At 42.8% G+C, this 21,074-nt stretch overlaps 4 protein-coding genes across 6 annotated transcripts; 1 reads left to right on the plus strand and 3 right to left on the minus strand.

Annotated features, from left to right (window-relative positions):
* Positions 1–660: 660 nt before the first annotated feature.
* Positions 661–2,431, minus strand: LOC4344478 (phytolongin Phyl1.1). 3 transcript variants are annotated; one of them, XM_015794902.3, is made up of 3 exons: positions 2,217–2,431; positions 1,919–2,039; positions 661–1,829 (listed from the first exon to the last, which is right to left on the minus strand). In XM_015794902.3, the coding sequence occupies exon 3, from the start codon at positions 1,760–1,762 to the stop codon at positions 1,016–1,018; it is 747 nt and encodes a 248-aa protein (XP_015650388.1). In that variant the 5' UTR covers positions 1,763–1,829; positions 1,919–2,039; positions 2,217–2,431; the 3' UTR covers positions 661–1,015. The 3 variants fall into 3 exon arrangements, with proteins under 3 accessions (XP_015650388.1, XP_025883325.2, XP_015650386.1); XM_026027540.2 differs by lacking the exon at positions 1,919–2,039; XM_015794900.3 differs by having other exon boundaries at positions 661–2,039.
* Positions 2,432–7,667: 5,236 nt separating this feature from the next.
* On the minus strand, positions 7,668–10,290 carry LOC4344479 (glycosyltransferase BC10-like). Its single transcript, XM_015795637.2, has 2 exons — positions 9,350–10,290; positions 7,668–8,704 (listed from the first exon to the last, which is right to left on the minus strand). Exons 1-2 carry the CDS (start codon positions 9,929–9,931, stop codon positions 8,063–8,065), a joined length of 1,224 nt encoding a protein of 407 aa, XP_015651123.1. The 5' UTR covers positions 9,932–10,290; the 3' UTR covers positions 7,668–8,062.
* A 2,074-nt stretch (positions 10,291–12,364) lies between these two features.
* Positions 12,365–17,742, plus strand: LOC4344480 (U-box domain-containing protein 4). The gene is made up of 5 exons (XM_015795011.3): positions 12,365–12,514; positions 13,916–14,190; positions 14,949–15,062; positions 15,179–17,209; positions 17,331–17,742. The coding sequence occupies exons 2-5, from the start codon at positions 13,921–13,923 to the stop codon at positions 17,388–17,390; spliced, it is 2,475 nt and encodes an 824-aa protein (XP_015650497.1). The 5' UTR covers positions 12,365–12,514; positions 13,916–13,920; the 3' UTR covers positions 17,391–17,742.
* A 445-nt stretch (positions 17,743–18,187) lies between these two features.
* LOC4344481 (uncharacterized) lies at positions 18,188–19,513 on the minus strand. Its single transcript, XM_015795012.3, has 2 exons — positions 19,345–19,513; positions 18,188–19,074 (listed from the first exon to the last, which is right to left on the minus strand). Exons 1-2 carry the CDS (start codon positions 19,414–19,416, stop codon positions 18,355–18,357), a joined length of 792 nt encoding a protein of 263 aa, XP_015650498.1. The 5' UTR covers positions 19,417–19,513; the 3' UTR covers positions 18,188–18,354.
* Positions 19,514–21,074: the final 1,561 nt, after the last annotated feature.

Below are 21,074 nucleotides of genomic sequence, written 5' to 3' on the forward strand. Positions count from 1 at the left end.
ACTAGGATGCAACCTATGTTTCAGAAATAGCCAGTTTCAGTCTACTCACTGATCAATCTCCACTGGATACTATCTACTAACCAGCACAATCACAAGCTACCTGGACGGTTTCTCAAGCAGAAGGTTCACTTACACACAAACTTCAGGAAAGTGACAGCTTCCGCTTCCTCCTTGCTATGCTATTTGTTTGTATCAGTTCTTGCATATTCTACTCAGCATAGAGCCCAAACACCATACATGACCACTTAAAGAACTTACCAACAGTATCAAACACATCAATATCTCATGGAAGAACATCAGAATGATTCCTCACCCCCCAAAAAAAATACAAGTTGCAGAGAAATTCATGAACATCTGTGCAGAACCTTTCTATTTTCACAGGGGTGCAGAACTAATCTTAACAGTGTAGTCTCATAAAAGAATATTATTTGCCCCGGGGAAAAAAAGAAACTTTCTTTCATTACGCTCTGAAATAAACTCCTTATTAAGCATTTCATTACAGTATTTTCATCACAACATATTGTTTTTTTCCTGGGAGCAGAAACATGCAGAAAGGCCATGGGAGGCAACAATAAGAAAGAGATATGCATAAAGACCAAGTGCAAAAAAACTGTCAGCAGTGGAACCATATATGACCACAAGACAAACTTAGTACAGGTGTATCACGAACAGATGAAATCTTTTAATAATCCTATCACATTATCATGTATTCATGTACAAGGGGTGAAGCGTATGTACATTCGAATTGCCATGTACAAGAGGAGAAGCATATCTATCTACATGTTTACAGCATTGAGCCTCCATTTTCACCATCTGATCATCAGCAACATATTGTATCTTGGTAATTGCAGCCTCCCTCCCCCCGCATTATTTTCGCTGGTACAACTCTCAATTCATCATTTTCTTGGCTGGTAGTATTTACCTTTCCGGAAAAGCAACAAATCAAAACTCACCACAAATTAAAGCTTTCTCATTTCTCCAATAGCTATACAACTCATGCCAGGATTTCTTTTCCTCAGCTAGACACACACTGGAAACCCTTACAAACGGCTAGCCAAGCAGCAAACAACAGTATGCAGATGATGGCATCGACGACGATGATGATCTTCACATGGCGCACCCACAATGACCGGGATGAGTGCTGTCGTCGCAGCCTGGACTGGCTTGCACTCCGCTCCAGCGACATGCCACCAACCTCCTCTGGTGGCACATCAATTCTCACTCCCCTAGTTCCATGCTGCTCATCCTCGCAAACCGCAGCTGACGCTGCCTTCTCCTTAGCCTTCTTCTTATCCTTCCTACTCCCACTTCTCCCTAGCAAAGGAACCTTCGATGAGGTGCAGCTAGAGCTGTCACTAGGCTCTCCCTTTTCCACACTTTCCTCAAGGTCAAATGTTGCATGGGGCATCTTCTCCAGCGAAGCCACCAGCCTCTGTACAGCCGGTACCAGCGAGTCATGGAAGCCGCTCCTATTTACAGTTCTGAACACTTCGCGCACACGCTCCAGGAACTGCAAGGCACCCACATTTCCGACACTCGGGTCAATGATCGCGAAGAAGGTGTGCCCATCGGCCATGAGATAGCCATAGCTCCTAGACCCCGCCGTGTGGATATAATGCCGGTGATACGAGGGCGCATTCTCGAGGCAGAGCGCGGCGGTGGTCTCCATATGGGGGTCACCATCCTTGCTGTTGTAGCAGTAGATGATCTTCCTCCCCTTTGCAATGCAGCAGTACACCGTGTTGTCGGCCGACGAGCTCATCCGCTCGTCCTCCTTGGCGATCTCGACCTCGAGGGGCTTGGCGCGCGTGGACACGAGCTTTACAGACCTGGATCGGCGAGAATTCATCAAAATTCTCAGAAGCAGCCACCCCCAACCCCCCCTTCACAGTTCACACACTGACAGCAACTCCCCTACCCCAAATTCAGCTACACAAGAAACCGCCCTTTTTGGGTCCCCAATTCAACTCTCCACAAGGATTAGATTCAGACTGGGTCTTCTTCTCCACAGACGGCTGCAGGATCCCGGATCAAAGAAACTGGAAATTGGCATAATACATACATACAGTGAGTATTCCTACTGACGCAAAATTACCATGCCTCTGAACTGATACAGCATTACCCCCCATATCAAAAACCTGAAATTTCGCATCAAGAAGCAACAAAACCCCCGTCTCCAGGGAAAGGAATGCGCCAAGAAACAAAAAATACAGTACCTTTGAATTAAATAAAAAGAAGTGACGACGCCCCGTACAGCAGCGGCGGCGGAGGAAGGGATCGGAGGAGGCAGGCAAAGGTGCGGAGTTGGAAGGATTGGGATTTCGACAGGAAGACGAAGAGGGGGGGCAGAGGAGGAGGAGGAAGGCGACGAAGAGAGAGAGAAGAGAGAGAAAGGCGAAATCTTTGAGGTTGAGAAGAAGGGGAATGGAATGGAAGGAGAAGACTTGGTCTTGGGTTGGGGGATTTGACTGGGTATAACAACAACGGCGACAACAGGAAGAAATATTATAATCGAAAATGATGGCGACGCGGTTTGAGCCATTTGAGCTTCACCATCCTGGAATCCTTTTTAATTAATTAGGCTGCCTTTTTTCAAAGGAGATTGGAGAGAGATTGGGAAGATTGTCACTCGTTTTCCGTGCGCACACTTTCTAAACTACTAAACGGTGTATTTTTTGCAAAAAATTTCTATATGAAAGTTACTTTAAAAATTCATATTAGTCCATTTTTAAAATTTAAAATAGTTAATACTCAATTAATCATGCGCTAATGGCTCACCTCGTTTTGCGTATCTTCCCAATCTTCTCAATCCCCTCACCCTCAAACTATTGTGTTATTATGGACTCCCTCCGTCCAAAAAAAAAAGATAAACCCTGATTTCTGTATCCAACGTTTGACCGTCCGTCTTATTTAAAAAAATTAAAAAAGACAAGTCACGCATAAAGTATTAATCGTGTTTTATCATCTAACATCAATGAAAATACTAATTATAAAAAATTTCATATAAGACGGACAGTCAAACGTTGGACACGGAAACCTAGGGCTTGTCTTTTTTTTTTGGGACGGAGGGAATAACTCCTAGGTACAATATATTATTTTAAAGATAATTACCGCTATACATAGGACCCACTTATACAATTCATATATAACTAGAGACATACTCCCTCTTTCCCCTAGTAAGCGCAGTTGTGGGTTTTACTTCCCAACGTTTAATCGTTCGTCTTATTTGAAATTTTTTTTATGACTACTATTTTTATTGTTATTGGATGATAAAATATGATTAGTAATTTATGCATAACTTAATTTTTAATTTTTTTTATATTTTTTCAAATAAGACGGACAGTCAAAACGTTGGGCATGGAAACTTATGGCTGCACTTAAAATGGGACGGAGAGAGTAACATATATAAATCAATCAAAGTAGAGCATGGTAATATGCATTGCAACCGTTTATAACCGTTACTCAAATTCAATCGTAAGTGAGTTGAACAATTGGACCATATGCATAGCAATTTCCTTTAAAGATAAACCTCTATTATATACTCCCTGTGTTCTTAAAAAAAATTATAGCTTTAGCTAATAATAAAGACTTAAAGTAGAAGGTCAAGAGATTGTTATGCCCTTCGATTGATATCTCTGAAAGTAGCTCCTCTAAAATAAAGTTAATCAGAGAGACATGGGTCCCTGATAGATGGGACCCACCGTCATGGACCTAAACATCGGTGGTACACATCCCTCTAACGTAGAGTATGTCAGAGGAGCTTCACCCGATATCTCTATTAGGGAGTCGTCCTCTTCGCTCTACACTTTGCCCACGTCTTTACAGAAAAATCAATGAAGAAAACTAATTGGGCGCCTCACCCACCTTAAGAAAAAACTTAATGGTTTCCTCGAAAAAACCAGCCAAGTAGAAAAAACCAAGAAAGTTAGGGGGAAAAAATAATCAAAACGCTCGGTGAAGAAAAAATTATGCTGACCCCACCCACCTCAAAAACCAAATGTTTTCTTCAGAAAACCAGTTAATTAGGAAAAAAACTAAAGCGCTGCCTACTAAAAAAATGTTTTCTTCAGAAAACCAGTTAATTAGACTCGGTTTGTTGTATAATTTATTAGTCATGTCTAGTGGGACAATATTGGGACATCAATAAAGGTAAATGTTGGATATAAAATATGAAGTTAATTTTGGAAACATTTTAATTTGTACTATTCAAGTAGTAAGATAAAGATTCCAAAAATACACAAATATTTTCTACCATATGTTACCCATCAACATAATTTTTTTCCCCTCCGTCTCAAAATGTAGTGACTTTTAGCTTCGAATTTGAACAAATTACTACTTTTAGCGAGTATTCAAGTAGCGAGACAAAGATTCAGAAAATGCACAAAATATACGTTCTACCATGTGTTACTCCTAAACATTTTTTTTTGTTAAAGGCCAATGATGAGCATCTTTCTTCTCAAGTATAAGAAACTAAGCAAATGATAAAAGTAATTCATTAACTCCAAATAACTTAAACCAAACCATTTGCAATATTTTCACTGTTAGTGTGCGTGTGGGCACATAGCCGACTTGGATGAGAGACCCTACCGTGCACACGGATATAGGAGTATAGCTTTCCAGCTAATCAAGATAAAGGAGGAAGCATTTTGAAGCGTTCAAAAGTTTGATTGCTGCTTGCTAATGTGCAAACAAAGATGCTTGCATTGTCAGAAGAGACCTGATTTGATGGGGGCAGCTACCTCTCCATAAAAAAAAAAAAGTCCAATCCTACTTATGTGTGTCTAGATTTATAGCTAGAGCTTATTTTTTTTAACAGATAAGTAGTAGCTTGGTTCATCTCTCCCTGTTTCCCATATACTTCTCACTCACCAAACGAATCGACAACGATCGATCGATCGATGTGGATGCATGCATAAATTGATTCTTTTATCCGTCCATTAGTTCGTGTTTGTTGATTCTTAATTTGACCTGATCATCGGTGGAGATTAGTTAATGTCACACGTGTTAAAGAAAAAAAAAACAACGGTGCTTTAGTTTCTGGTTATTCTGCAGTTTTTATGCTCGTATCATCAAGTTCATCCAGGGAACATTCAGATATTCAGTCACTTCTTGTACCATGGTCCCGTTTGATTTAAATTATTGATAGAATTATTACCATAGATTATCTGATTGATTATAGAGATAAATAAAATAGTTTAAATAAATGGTATAAACAATACATCAAAAGAAAATATTTTAAGAAAGCGTATTTTGTGAAGCGTGAAGCAAACACTCTGTTTTAATATTCTTTTAAAAGAAGATGATCCAAATGGCAACTCAATGACCAAACTTTTTGCCCCCAACAATTCAGAGAAGGGGATTGCATTAACATGCATCTGTACATAGGCTTTTGCTTTGCATCTAAATATGAAAAGGCAATTCAGGCAAAGGAAGAGTTGGAGAAGAAGAAGAAAAGATGTATATATATGCAGTTGCAATATGCAACTATGCAGGGATGACAGATACGCCACTTGGCACTTGGTATTAGGGAAAGACAAGACGTGTTCATCAGTGCAACTGAACGTCTGATGATGATGATGAGGCAACACCTGATTTGCAGAGATAAAAAGCATGGTTTGGCATACCAACACTAACAGTCGCATGAACTATAAATAAACAAAAACTGAAACATTTGCATTGGATCAGCAACTAAGCATGATATGTGCCAAATCATTAACAGCATTACTTGCTGCAATTGAAAACAAAATATTATGCCACTGAATCACTGAAACCAACCGGATTTTGACCAGGTAATTGTGCTCTCTGCAGTTTTGGAGATGTGAGATGTGCTAATGGGCTTTCGCTTATTTAGGCCTGGGTTGTGGGCCTAGCTGATGTTGGGCTGTCTCTGTGTGATCCAGTGCTATTGCTTCTGGGTGCTTTTTTGGTTCCTCTCTACATGCTGGTCCAGTTCACTATTTGTAGACTTGTAGTGGTAGTTGTTATGAGTTTATGACATAATTTACCAGCCAATTTATGAGACCTGTCTGAATCCTCTATTCTAGTGATAACTGTGAGCTAGTGATAACTGTGAAATTCCTGTGTTCAAAGGATTTCTTAGTATAGTAGTAGTAGCTATTGGTGGTGCAGTATAATCCTACCTATTACATGGTATCTTTGTATAGTAACAGCCATATATTACCTCCTCCGTTTCATATTATAAGATTTTACTCCCTCCGTTTCACAATGTAAGTCATTCTAGCACCCATATTATAAGATTTTCTAGCATTACCCACATTCATATATATCTAGATTCATTAACATCAATATGAATGTGGAAAATGCTAGAATGACTTACATTGTGAAACGGAGGAAGTATATGTTAATGAATCTAGACATATATTAACATCTATATGAATGTGGGCAATGCTAGAAAGTCTTATAATCTGAAACAGAGGTAGTACTGGTTACCGTTAGCTCTATCATATAATCTTTAGCTTCTGTTTTTTATTTATCAAACTAAAGTTTGTAAATATCAGAAGTATTCAATATTAGCAAAGTGTGCTGCATAATGAATTTAATGATATGACTTTCATTTATCATAACAAAGAAATGAAAATATTAGTGATCGAATTCAAATATTAAGGTCAACCTAAAATTGTGTATGCAAACAGATTGAGAAACTTATAGCAACAAAAATAAAAAAGAGCAAGCTCATTTCTCTTCACAACTTGCTACTGCTTATCCGTTCTCTGGTCCTCTGCTCAAAGGCTTGGCCATGCCTGCACCATCACTTGCCTCCATACAAAAGCACCATGCCTTTTTTTTAATCATCTTTTCTCTTCTTTTGGTAGAGAAAAGATAATATTCTGCAGTATCATCCGAGAATAAATACTTTCAGAAATTCGAAACCCAAGTAGTATGAAAATTGTAGCAGAGGACATCGTTTTCATGCCATCATCTTATTTTTCTAGTAGCCCAAAATGTGCCAGGTCACCAAACAAGTCACTTTCAGCCAATCTCAGAACAATTTCACTTCTTCCCAAATCATCAACACTACTACCAATGCCAGAGTTTTCACCCAAAAATATCTGAACAGAAGCATCCTGAATAAAACAACTCAGACAAGGCATACATTATTCTGTGTTAGATTAGATATACACTACTATAACTTACAGATATGTCAAGTACAAAATATTAAGATTCGTAGACCTGTGATGATAGCTAGCTCAAGGATGGATTACACTAATCACCATGGGCACGACAAGAGTGTGGGCTACACCACCAGCCTAAATCATGTCACCCATGTTCACCAACCAATCTTAGTTTAGGCAGCTGTCAAATGAAAGGCAGCATATTAAGCATGTCCCTCCCAAACAACATGCAATATTCACTTGCTAATAAGTACACCCAATGTCTGAACTAATTAAAGAATTTGATGCAGAACTGGCAAACTCCTGTGTGCACTTTCAAAAGGAACCAACTTTTGTTAGTTTCTTGCAGAGAAAATTCAGTCCAACAAATCTGCCACATGGAGAGGGCATATTCTGCATTCTGCCTTACATCCACAAACTTCTCTATCTAAGCTTTTCTGCACCAAAGCATCCAACAACAACCAATGACAAGGTGTTACTTCAAGGTTTAAAGACTGGCTGTTAAGTAAAGAGTGACATCTGGCAACCCAAGACTCAAGTAAAAGCAATGATTGATAGGTTATATTCACAGAAATTAGTATCCTGACCAAGTCATTACAATGGATGGGGAAAGAAGAAAAAGAAAAGCTCTAATATCATATAGCTATGATATAATAAAAAGAATGGGAGGTGAAACAAAAGTCCTCTCCGTATGCAGCTCCATTCATCCTATACTCAGGAATCAGCTTCAGGGCAGGTGAAGTAATCTTCACTGCCCGCACAGCATCATCCATCAGAGATGGGTGACGACTCATCGAAAGGCGTCTCCGATCCATCTGTCATGCGATACATGCCCCCAAACATGTATAGTGTACCGCTACTCCTCATGGAGTATGTGTGCCGATGGAGATAGTCCGGTAGCGTGATGCCAATGAAGAATGGTGAGTAACTCAAAAGTCCAATATGGTCGAAGTGAGGTTCATCAATGGCCCGAGAGCGCTAGGAGCAAACTTCCTAGCAAACAGATAGCAGACAGAAGTGGGCTTCGAGTTGTAAGTGCATCGTGTACCGTTATTCCTGATAGCCTGGATGAACTCTTCACTGATGTTTGAAGCACCATATCTTGCTGGGTGTGGACCTCCTCTTGACCAATCAACCCATGTGATGGTCCTGTTGGCATTCAGGGACCCATGAAACAAATGCAGATAGGTTGGTATGTAATGCTCATCCGGATAACAAGATGGTCTGCAATGCTTCCTGAAGATTGAGTAGTACTTGTTGTCTGCTATTATCCGCAAGGCCAGTTCACGGTTGAGCTCAAACCACTCTGACCCTTTTCTCCATTGACTCGGCAAGATGTGAGGAGCCATCCGCCGGTTGTAGCGGCCAGCACATTGAGGGGTGTCAATGTTATAGGACTCCACGAAGCTGTGTGCCGAGTTTATGAGATACTCATAGACGGTTGGGAAGTTGAACACGGGGATGCAGCTCTCCGAGAGAAGAACGAACCGCTCATTGGAGAAATCCAACAAGGCATTGGCCAGCAGCCGCTTCTCAGCATCAACAAGGGTGATCGATCCCCAGGACACTTCCTGCAGTAAACAAGAAAGAAATATATCAGAATGTGCACAAGAGAATTGCAGCAGAAACTAAATACACGCATTACATGATCACAGAGAGAAGTTTTCATTATTTTTATGTTGCTAGCTGTTTCTGAATAGGATGACAAGTTGTTTGCCAGAATGCCAGATGGCTGGAATTCCTTAGCCAAAAAGTAAACGGGAGAAAAGGCATATCAAGGCATCAGTCAAAACAGCTGCTTTAGGAGCAAAATCGAAACAGCCCAAAAAATGTATTGGCTGATGAAATTAAGCAAACAAACTGAGTGGAAATCGTTGAGCAAGCATCCGATATTCGTCTAAAATCAGAAAAAGCAACCGAGTAGATAACCAACCTAGCATGAAAGGCAGGCAAGCATATTCCCCTAGAGCAAATCCTCTCCCATTTGCAAACAAATCCCAATCAAGTTGAGCACGCACATGGCAGCCACCAACTAGACAACTAACACCTCGGATTCATCAATCCACCAAGGCACCAGCTAATTCATTGGAGTTGGACAATGCAAATGCTACTCGGCGGATTCATTGGATTGCAATGATTCAATGGTAATTTAACAAGAAAAGAAAAGAAAAGGAAGTAATAATAATAAAGTAGTAGTAGATGAAAGAAGAAGTGACCTCGCTGGGGATCTGGCGGGCGAAGAAGGCGGAGTTCTTGGAGACGTTGAGCTTGTAGTCGGGGAGGGTGTGGACGTAGACGGAGTAGAGGCCGTGGTGGCCGCGGAAGAAGCGGTCCCAGAGCGGCGCGAAGGGGAGCGGGCCGCGCGTCATGAAGAGGAAGGCGACCTTGGGGACGCGCTGGAAGGGGAAGTCGTCGGCGACGGGGACGAGGGAGGCGCGCCAGAAGAGCTCCGGGTCGGACATGGAGTGCGCGAGGTGCGGCGGGTGGACGAACGACTTGAAGGTCGGGGCGCAGTCGGCGCGCTCGCACGCGCCGAAGGTGTTCGACGGGAAGAAGAGCTCGGTGTGCGAGTTGTAGTAGTAGCGGGACACGTTGGCGCTCGCGGAGAGCCCGATGACCACGCCCGCCATGAAGATGACGGCCACGGTGACCAGCCTCACGAGGAGCCCCGTCGTCCACCACTCCTTCCGCGGCGTCGGCGGGCAGTAGTCCGCCTCCTCGTCCCCGGAGGCGCCACCCGCTCCCCCCGCCGCCCCCCCTCCCCGCGACTTCAGCATCGCCTTCCCGTCCCCCCACATCACCGCCGCCGACGCGACGCGACGCCACCCAAATCAAGATCGGGGTTTCTCCTCTCGCGCCCAGATCTCGCACCACAAGAACCGAACCCGCACACGGAGCAAGGAATCGAGAGAGCGAGATGGATCGGGGGAGGAAGGAAGGGAAGACACGGGATTTTCGCTTAGCGGCGAAGGATGGAGGTGGGGGGTGGGAAGCGCGTGGAAGAAGAAGAGGAGGGAGGAGGAGGTGGTCGGCGGCGAGGTCGGGCGGGCGGCGCAAGTGAGAGGGGCTTGGGCGCCGCGTGCTCCGATTTATGGGAGCTTCTCCTTCTCGACGACGAAGAAGAAGAGGAGGAGCGCCGCAAGGGGGAAGGGAGGATGGATTAATTAATTAACGTTAATTTATTTAAGGTGATTAATTTAATTAATAATTAATTAAATCGGATCGATCAGACGAGTTCGCGGCGGAGGGGAAACGGTCTAAATTGCAGGCGGGGTGGTAGGGACCCCACATGGCAGTGGAACAGAGGCAACGCCGCGTGGGGTGGGGCCCATGTGTCACTGTATGCGCACGCGCTTCAGGGTCGCAGGGCCCACCCACCCCCTCCGCTCTGTGGGATTTGGGTGCTTAGAAAAATGTTTTTTTTGAAAAAAAAATTGTAATGCATTTGTTTATATCATTTGTTATTTGTTAAATTAATAAGGTCTTCAAATATTTGATTTGTCATTACGGCTGTGTTTAGATTTAGGGGTGAAAAGTTTTGGCATATCATATCGGATATACGGACATAGATTTAAAGTATTAAACGTAGACTAGTAACAAAATAAATTACAGATTCCGCCTGTAAACTGCTAGACGAAATTATTAAGCCTAATTAATCTGTCATTAGTAAATGTTTACTGTAGCACCATATTATCAGATCATGGAACAATTAGGCTTAAAAGATTCATCTTGTAATTTAACTGTAATCTGTGTAATTATTTTTTTTACCTATATTTAATATTGTATGCATGTGACAGGATGAAAGATTTTGCCACTGGCCACGATGAAATCTATAGTCGCTGAAAAAAAAACTAAATCAAACAGGCCACCTCAGGAGGAGTTTAATCATTATTACAATATCCAACAAAAAGAATTGATTTTCAGAATATTTCTGCTGATAAGATTTCCCCGAATATTTGTCAATTTTGTGGTCCCTTTACGGTGGGCCGGGCCAGCAAGAGACAGTGTAGAAGCCCAAAGGAAATTAAGTTGAATGGGCCGGAGGAGGTGGATTGGTAGGAGTGACAGTTGGGCTGGCCCAATCTATATCCAGTTTCTCTCGACGACTAGTCAACGAGTCAACTTTGCTGACCAGGCCAGGAAAGGAAATGAAGCAGGAAAAGAAAAAAAAATCAAGTGCAAAATGGCAATGATACAAACAAGGACCAACTATTCTTTGTTTCTCTTTTATTTAGACAACTACTGGTAGTAGTAAGTTGATTAGAGTAATAAACGCGCAGTGTGTCAAAATGTATCAAGTGACCTTCGTTGCATCTACGTACTCCATTAATCAACACGCTGCGTATGCGTGTGAGACTGACAGAGATCAAGGTCCTCTTCTTATATACACTTCTCTTAGCACACATTTCAAACGGTTAAATAGTATATTTTATTAAAAAAAAACTTTCTATACACACGTTAGTTTAACATATCAAACAAATTTATTTTCCAAGTTTTAAAAAAATTAAAACATACTCTCTCCATCTTGAAATATATAGCTACTTCAATCACAGTAATTTATTACAAAATAAAGCTATTTTTTTCACCTACCCTCTCCTATCAATCAATTATAACCATTTTCTATTTAATTACCTCACGCACATTCTTTTCTCAGCAAATCACAAACTTCCTCAAATATCATTTTTACCAACTTTCTTAATACTCGTGTCCACCTAAAAAATATCTACATTTTGGAAGGAGTAGTATATACTAGTAATATCTACGGGCCTGTTCACTTTAATGAAAAAAAATCTTACCAAATTTTGGCAGGATTTCTTATATAGTTACCAAAATTTGGCAGCAAACTAAATGTAGATATTTTTTTGACAACTTTATTAAAACTCGGTAAGGTTGAAAATGACATCAAAGTGAACAGGCCCTATATTTTTGTTTTACGTGCCCTGAGCTAATCTCGAAGGCGACCTAAGTTATTGGGTTGATTAGCAAGGGAGGAGGTTGATGAGGAATTGACCGTGTCAAATGTCAAACACACGGACGAAATTAATCGAAGAAGGAAGCGACTAGTGTATTACTCCAGCACAAGTGGTCCGGTCGCCGTGACCGCGTCTGCAACCGCAACCGCAACATGACACGCGCTTTGCGCCGCACCACCTTTGCGACCCGGCCCAACATGACTCGTCCGGTCCGGTCTGGTCCAGTCCGACCCGAACCACCCCCCCCCCCCCCCCCCCGGGCGCGTCTCCTTCGCGGCGTCGCGACTCGCGAGAAACAGAAAGAGAAGAGAGAGAGATCCCCTCTCGCCTCGCCTCCTCCCTCCTGCCTCCTCGATCCCGATCTCTCCTCCTCCGCCGCCTCGCCGCCGCCGCCGTGGACGCCTCAAGGTCAGCAACGCACTCTCTATCTCGTATTCTCGTGGCCGCAATCCACGGCACCGGCCCGCCTTGCGCTCGAGTAGGTAGAGGTATACCTCGTCGTCGTCGTCCTCCTCCTCCTCCACCTAGGGTTTGACCATGCCGCGCCGCACCGCACCGCGGCGGGGCGCTTCGTATGCTGCTAGGCCTCTGCGCTGCGACGTGCGGGCTGCGAATTCCGCCCCCCGGATCTCCGCCCGGCGCTGCGACCACCAGCACCACCGCCATTTCTGCCCTCGATTCCTCATCGGCTGCTCACCTCGTCTCCTACCGCTAACCCCGACCGTGCAATCCATCCCCCTGTTTTGTATGCTGCCGCTGCCGTCGCAGGAATCTTCTTCTTATCAAGGGGGCGGCCTTCAAAGCTTCTTATGGCTTTCCTAATGCGTCCGTCTAACAGATTTATTTCAACTCGCTCTGCTTGCTCGTTTCTCATGCATTATTACCTTGCCATTTCTGTTCTATGTGAAGGATTACTAGTATTATTGCTTCCTTCGTTTTACACTTTTACTAGATGTTCCTGCTTCAAATGGCAAGCTATAATTGTTTGTACTCAGTCTGCTATTCTGCTGCGAGAATGTTTGTTTGATTTCTGTTCCTTCATCATGCACCACGGGAAGTCTTATTTCAGTATCCATTTTAGTTCAGTTCCATTGGGCATTTCCCCTTCGCCTTGGGCTCTCTTGCTGGGTTCTCTAATTCTATCGATTGAACTAGGTGCCTATCTCCACGCAAATTGAGCGGCACGCCTTGGCTTACTACTGATATTTTATGATTGAGTACAGCATGTACTGCAGGCGATTAAGGTAGTTGAGCTAAAATGGAAAGATGACAAAAAGCAGAAATCACAAAATATTCTTTTGTACTATTCCAATTTATTCGTCAATTTGCCGCGTTTCTTGCTGATTCTCTGTTGGCGCGCAAGCTATTCCAAAGCATTTCCTTTCTGGAACCAACTCACTACGTCATGCAAACCCATTTGTGCCAATCATGCAGATAACGCCTAGTATTGATGAGCGGTTGCACTGAACCCACATTGTGCCATCATTATTATACCACCAAACACATTAATTTAAATATATAGTATGCCAACCAAGATGTGCAGATGCACAGTGATAGTACATTAAAAGGAGACAAATATGCAGGTGAAAGAACACATCTTATGCTTCTTCCTTCTACCTTAGCTGTGTTGGAAACTTGGAATAGTATGTACGGTACCCATGTCAGGGATTGTAATTCTTCGCTAAATCACATACTAAGTACTAACGTACACAACTGCATATTGCGTCACTGACATATATCGATGACCTTGTATATTGAATGGTTTGAGCTCATGTATTCTTACCCTTGCACATGTGGATTCTTAAACAGGGCTGATGGAAAATTTCTCCCCGAGAACCCTGCTCAATAGTATCTTGCGTATCACTGTCTTAACCTCCGATGGCTCTACTGCAAGGCCCAAGCCCATTCAGAAGTACTGCCAAAATGTGTGTGATATCTCAAGCATTGTGAGCCCTCTCATAGAGGATCTATGTGAGTCTCCTGAAGAGCAACTCAATGAGGTGTTAAGGGAGCTTGGCACTGCTATTAACAGAGCTTCAGGGCTTATTGGGAACTGGCAACAGACAACCAGCAAAATATATTTTGTACGTACTCATGAGCTGAATTTGATATGTTCACTTTCACTTATTCACCCTACCTTAATAAGTTACTGAAGTATTGTCAATCACTATTTCCACCTCTCTATGCTTTATCTTTTAAAAGATTTTAGTTTCATGTTTATCAGTCCATTGTTGGGTTGGCATTTAGGTTAGCAGACAACCTATCACACAAGTTCCGTTAATTGATACTGTATTCAAAAGATGATGGACGTTGCCTTCATGAATTCAGAGGCCTTGAAATATAAAAACTATTGGAACTGCTGGGGGCAATGCACGCATTATTGATTGAAATGTTGCAAGGTTCTTGGGGTGTACCTGCCTAGTCCGTACCTGTGATGGTCCATTTCTTGCTTTGGATATAGCTCCCGTTCTTGTGCTAAAGTCATATGATGTTCGTTATACGGGAGCTTGCACAAGTTGTACTTTCCGTGATTTGTTTCGTGACTCTTCTACTTTATCCCCCTTTTTTGTTGGTGGTTCAATCTTACGTGTCGCACGTTATACACGTACTTTTGTCAGTGATATTGAGTTTAGTCTTGAGAGAGTGCATGTTGCTTTAAGCGAAATTTGATTATGATCACTGGCTCAAGCAATTACTTCGTTTAAATGTTACATTTTGTTTTCTTTGCCCATCATAATGTATAGCCCATTAGCTAACTTAAGCTTGACAAATGACATAGAAGCTAATGCTACTACTCAAATATTACCGTTCTGATCCAGTAATCTTTAACTACCTTGAACAGATATGGCAGATTGAATCAGTAATCTCAGATATCCAGGGATGTTCTCTACAGCTGTGCCAGCTTGTTAACTCTCTATTACCTTCTTTGACTGGCCGTGCATGCACATGTATTGAGGTAATGCTTCACTCAGTCATTTCTCTACTATGTTAGTTTTTAACTATTGTCAATTTCAGACCTTAGTTGCTGTTCTGGATCCAGCTCATCTTTATTTCTTTTTGTATTTCATGTAGAAACTCCAAGACATAAATTATGAAAACATGTTTGATCTGGTAAAGGAGTCTTCATTGGAGCTAGTTGAGACGGACACAACAAGTCCTGAGAATCTGTCGAGACTATCTAGTTCATTGAGTTTGTCAACTAACCTGGAATTTTACATGGAAGCTGTTTCCCTTGAGAATCTCAGAGCAAGGGCAATGCGGAGTGAGAACCGTGAAGAAATGGATCTGGCTGACAAGATGATCCCCCTGGTCAACTATATGCATGACCACCTTCTGAGGGAAACACAACTGCTTAGCATCAATGGGGTGCCCATTCCTGCAGATTTTTGCTGCCCGCTGTCCCTAGAGCTGATGTCAGATCCTGTTATTGTAGCATCTGGTCAGACATATGAGCGGGTTTATATCAAGTTATGGCTTGATGAGGGTTTTACTATCTGCCCGAAGACACGCCAAAGACTTGGTCACTCCAATTTAATTCCAAATTACACCGTGAAAGCTTTGATAGCTAATTGGTGCGAATCACACAACATTAGGCTTCCTGATCCTATGAAATCCTTGAAATTGAACTTCCCTTTGGCTGCGTCTGCTCTCCAGGATTCGAGCACCACAGGAAGCAGCCCTCTACATCCTACTGTCGCTGCTAAGGGTAATATTCCTGGGTCCCCGGAAGCTGACCTTTATATGAGAAGCTTGAATAGAGCATCTCCTCCACACAGTGTAGTCCATCAGAATTCTCATGCGCATGTGAACCGTGCTGGTCATGAAGCCTCCATTAAGCAATCTTCAGAAAATGCTAATGGTTCTGCATCAGATGTTTCAAGGTTATCTCTTGCAGGTTCTGAAACAAGAGAGTCTAGTCTGGAAGAAAGAAATGCTGGTTCTATCGGTCAAACTTCAGAACAGTCAATTGAGGAAGCATTTCAAGCATCTAATTTGGACAGGGATTCACATGACCATGTGGGTAGTTCTTCGGTGAATGGTAGCCTTCCAAATAGCGGTCAACTTGATGCAGAATGTGACAATGGGCCAAGCGAAAGGACAAATTACAGTAGTGATGCATCTGGAGAAGTTACAGATGGGCCTTCAGCATCTTCTGCTCCTCAGAGGGAGCATCTAATCCCTTCTAGATTGGCTGATGTTCGTAGTAGAGGCCAATTTGTTCGGCGACCATCTGAAAGGGGTTTCCCCAGAATAATATCTTCCTCATCCATGGATACACGGAGTGATCTTTCCGCCATCGAGAATCAGGTCCGCAAGTTAGTTGATGATTTAAGAAGTGATTCTGTAGATGTTCAAAGATCAGCGACATCAGATATCCGCCTTTTAGCTAAGCACAACATGGAGAACAGGATCATCATTGCAAACTGTGGAGCTATAAACTTGCTGGTTGGTCTTCTTCATTCGCCAGATTCCAAAACCCAAGAGCATGCCGTGACAGCCCTTCTGAATTTGTCAATCAATGATAATAATAAGATTGCCATTGCAAATGCTGATGCTGTTGACCCCCTCATCCATGTCCTTGAGACTGGGAACCCTGAAGCCAAGGAGAATTCAGCGGCTACATTATTCAGTCTCTCGGTTATTGAAGAAAACAAAGTGAGGATTGGAAGATCCGGTGCCATCAAACCTCTCGTCGACCTACTAGGAAATGGGACCCCTCGAGGAAAGAAAGATGCAGCTACTGCATTGTTTAATTTATCCATATTACATGAGAACAAGGCGCGTATTGTGCAGGCTGACGCTGTGAAGTACCTAGTTGAACTTATGGACCCTGCTGCTGGAATGGTTGACAAAGCTGTGGCTGTTTTGGCAAACCTTGCTACCATACCAGAAGGGAGGACAGCAATTGGTCAAGCGCGTGGTATTCCAGCCCTTGTTGAAGTTGTTGAACTCGGTTCAGCAAGGGGGAAGGAAAATGCGGCTGCAGCATTGCTTCAGCTATGTACAAACAGCAGCAGATTTTGCAGTATAGTTCTTCAAGAGGGTGCTGTGCCTCCTCTAGTTGCATTGTCACAGTCAGGCACGCCACGGGCAAGAGAGAAGGTTAGCCATTTCTCATCATTTCCTCTTTCAATTAGAAATGCAGCTAAGCACATCCTGAACATTTATGCGAAAGCCAGACATTTTAGTCACAATGTTTTGAACATGCTGCTTGGTCTTACAGGCACAGGCTCTTCTCAGCTACTTTCGCAGCCAAAGGCACGGGAATTCAGCAAGGAGATGACCTTCTCAGAATTTTTTGTAGGTATACATTAAGCATCTCCTCTGATTCCTTCAGGCATCGGCTTGGCTCCTCATATTGTTGTTGTTGGCTCTTGGGTGGCCCTATGTATTGTTTATAGTCAAATTGAGATTGTGCTCATGTCATACAAATGTTGTGAGCGATGGGTTGGGTGTTTGTTGTTGAGATGGTGTAACTTTTGGTTCTCTTTTCTTTTTTGAAGGATATCTTTGTTCTTGTATAGGTTGTCCATTGGTAGCAACTTACCTATTCAATGGGATTTTGCTTTGTATATGCTATTAACCCTGACATTATGATTGTTTTGAATGGTTGTAAAATTCGATATTGCCCTGCATGTTGTACCAGATAACAAAGCTTCATCTGCTCCGATGCTTTTCGTCATGGCGACCCTTGAAATCGGGATATGAGAATTTCATGGCAGTCCTGAGATAATTATAATTACAGTCTAACGCAATAAGGCCGTGTTTAGTTCCCCCAAATTTCTAACTTTCCATCACATCGAAAACTTTCCTACACACAAACTATCAACTTTTTCTTCAAACTACCAACTTTCTCCAACTTTTCAACTTTTTCATCATCTAAACACAAGCTTAACATCATTTTGCAACGTGCTCCTAGTATGTGGTATCCCCATAAAACCAGATTGATCAACTACACAGGAAAGTTTGTATTCCTGTTCCAACCAAAATATCTACTACTCTTCTGAACAACTACTACTTATCTAGACGTATAGCCAGAAATGGCTATGCCGATTTATCATTAACACATTCTGATCCCACTTTGTCATCATCTATTGCATGCCAATCATCTATTCTTTTTCGATTTACATACAAGTTTATAGTTTTGGCTACCATATTTCTGATGAATCTCTCCCAAGAAAGGGCAAAAAAAAAAAGAAGGTTAAACTAGAAATTAATTAATGAGATGAGCTAATTATCTCGAGAAGTCAAGATGATCCATCACAAACCAAGAAAGTCCTCTTGGGTGTGCTCACAAGCTTCTTCTTCTGCTGCCTCTGCCACTGCAAGTGGGCCCCAATCAACCCCCCTCCTCCTACCCTACGGCCTAGCCCTAGCTTCGTCACCTCCATGCCGCCATGGCCGATCGGCAACACCATCGACCTGCCCTTCCCTACCACCTGCCCATAGCTGCAAACCCTACTGCCATCGCCATGGCCAGACCTCGAGCTCCAGCTCGTCCTCTCTTCTTGGAAGACGTTGGTGACCACGACGATGGCACCCATGGGGTCCACGTCCACGGCCCCGAGCACCTCGCCGCAGCGCTCCACGCCGGCGTCCACGACGGCGAAGTCGACGCGGCGCAGCCGCCGGACGGCCGCCGACGGCGACGGCGCGAGCTGGAAGTCCACCGCGGAGGTCGCCAGGCCGAGGCGGCGGAGGTGGCGCCTGACGCCGTCGAGGCCTTGCTGGTCGTCGCGGACGCAGACCAGGCGGCCTCCCGTCCGCGCGGCGGCGATGGCGAGCGCGACAGCCGTGGCCGGGGATGACGACGACGACGACGAAGCGCCGCCCCCGCCGGCGGAGGAGGCGACGTCGAGGAGGTGGCGCGCCTGGTTGCCGGCGGCCAGCGCGGCGATGTACTCCATGCTCCTCGGCTCCATCACCATGCCACTGCCACGAGCATCATCTTGCTGCTGCTCCTTGCACTGAAATTATTAACAAAAATTCAATTAGTTTATTTACACATAAATAAATACTTCTTTTGTTTCATAATGTAAAAATTTCTATCGTTGCTCATATTAATATATATGTTAATAAAAACTATGTCTAAATTTATTAACATATATATAAATATGGATAATACTAAAAGACTTATATTATGAAACGGATAAAAAAACTTATATTATAAAACGGAGGAAGTATTGATCAAGCTAAATTGTCTTTGGTTGCATTTGCAAATGCTATGTAGTACGTACCAGTTGCAGGGTGTGCAGGTAGGCATCCATGGCGAGATCAGGAGACCAACCAGCTGAGACTAGCTTGGACATTATCACCGGGAGAAGATGAAGCTGGAGCTCAAGATCGATGCAGGGTCAAGATACTAGTAGTAGTAGTAGTAGATAATGTGACACAAGGCCAAGGCCTTTTATAAGCAACGGCGTAATTAAGCAGAGTAAATCATGGCAGTTTGGACACGTTTGCATCTAGCAGTCTCCATCAATCGCTCACACATATGTCCACGTACGACTTCTTTTGATACAGCTGACCGGAGTACTGTATATGTGTCCGACAGCAGGCCGTATCCTCCCTTTCAAAATAGATTTTTTTTAAAAAAAAAACACAAACATCGTCACGAATATTAAGCCTCACACCTTTTAATAACACTATTGAGCTAACAAAACAAAAGGACTCCAACACCTCACAACCAAACCATCGTTAATAAAAACCAACCAACAAAAAGACAATGAAAGAGGATAGTAGACCTCTAAAACGGTATCAGCTCTATTGTACTCCTTCTGTCCTATATTAATATTAGTTGTCTTCCTACCATTTAAATTTTGTCCCATAATACTTATCACTAGCAGTACTACTTATCCCATTAATCACATCTTATTCAAATTTCTCTCCATTCTCCCCCTCAACCACCCATCCATCCTCATCCATAAATTACTTTATAAGGGTATTATAGTCTTTTTGAACTTTTTTTCAAACCTTAGAATATAACAAACAATCTTAAAAGACAAGTAATTTATGATGAAGGAAGTAGGAACCTACTGCCCGCTTAAGGCAAAATAAATAGACACTAGTTAGGTCCCTTTTTTATCGAGATACAAATTTTATTCCGGTTTTCGTTAGTGTACTTTTTAAATTGCTAAATGATATATTTTTGAGTGAAAACATTTTATATAATCGTTACTTTAAAATGTCAATAAATTTGTTTTTTAATTTGTAATAATTAAAATTTAATTATGCTAATAAACATTTAATATCGAACGTGGCCTTAGTATTACGCCGTATGAATTCTCGTTAAATTAAGTGATGTCTAACGGGATGCCAATGGAGTAGCAGCAAAAACGACTCAAAGGAATCCCAACTAACCGAGGCTCTCGTGGCAGCTTGGCAATCAAGTGGATATCTCCATCGACTATTTGTGATGTGGTGGTCAATGTCGACACGCTACTCTCGTGGCGGCGACGCCGTCCAGGCCCGGCTCGCCGTCGCCGGCCGTATGCATGTAACGACATGTGAAGTTGTGATCAATCGATCATGTGATGCTGCTAAGCCGTCTTCGTCGCTCTCGATCTATTAGAGCAGTTAGAATAGGAGTCTATTAGCCAGCTATAAATATATTTTAATAAAATAAAAGATGAAAGAGAAGAGCAGCGGGCTACATATCTATAGCCAGCTACAGCATGGACTCTAAGACGCAGTGTGTGTATGACAGGTGGGATCATATATTAATAGTATAGTAAGCAACTATTATATAAATTGGTTATTAGATTGGCTATAGATGAATTGGAGGTTGTAGTGGGCTATACTATTGAACTTGCTCTTATCGGATCATGCAATTAATGAGGCTGCGAAATTATTGCGTCTGGCCGGCGCCTCCCTTCCTTCAAAGGGGGAAGAACGCGTTATGCGTGGGTGCCACTACTCACATGAATCCTGATCCCAACCCTTCTGCGATGAAAAGAGATGGTCAAAT

The sequence above is a fragment of the Oryza sativa genome, chromosome 8 (assembly GCF_034140825.1).
Source record: "Oryza sativa Japonica Group chromosome 8, ASM3414082v1".
NCBI classification, from domain to species: domain Eukaryota; kingdom Viridiplantae; phylum Streptophyta; class Magnoliopsida; order Poales; family Poaceae; genus Oryza; species Oryza sativa.

Excerpts from the sequence above, each read along its gene's own strand:
- LOC4344478 (XM_015794900.3), bottom strand. The coding sequence starts at position 1,849 with ATGAATTCTCGCCGATCCAGGTCTGTAAAGCTCGTGTCCACGCGCGCC.
- LOC4344479 (XM_015795637.2), bottom strand. The coding sequence starts at position 9,931 with ATGTGGGGGGACGGGAAGGCGATGCTGAAGTCGCGGGGAGGGGGGGCG. Across the intron at positions 8,705-9,349 it reads CCCGCCAGATCCCCAGCGAG|GAAGTGTCCTGGGGATCGAT; the intron begins GTCACTTCTTCT and ends TGTTTACTGCAG.
- LOC4344480 (XM_015795011.3), top strand. The coding sequence starts at position 13,921 with ATGGAAAATTTCTCCCCGAGAACCCTGCTCAATAGTATCTTGCGTATC. Across the intron at positions 14,191-14,948 it reads CAACCAGCAAAATATATTTT|ATATGGCAGATTGAATCAGT; the intron begins GTACGTACTCAT and ends TACCTTGAACAG. Across the intron at positions 17,210-17,330 it reads CGCCACGGGCAAGAGAGAAG|GCACAGGCTCTTCTCAGCTA; the intron begins GTTAGCCATTTC and ends TTGGTCTTACAG.
- LOC4344481 (XM_015795012.3), bottom strand. The coding sequence starts at position 19,416 with ATGTCCAAGCTAGTCTCAGCTGGTTGGTCTCCTGATCTCGCCATGGAT. Across the intron at positions 19,075-19,344 it reads ACCTGCACACCCTGCAACTG|TGCAAGGAGCAGCAGCAAGA; the intron begins GTACGTACTACA and ends TAATAATTTCAG.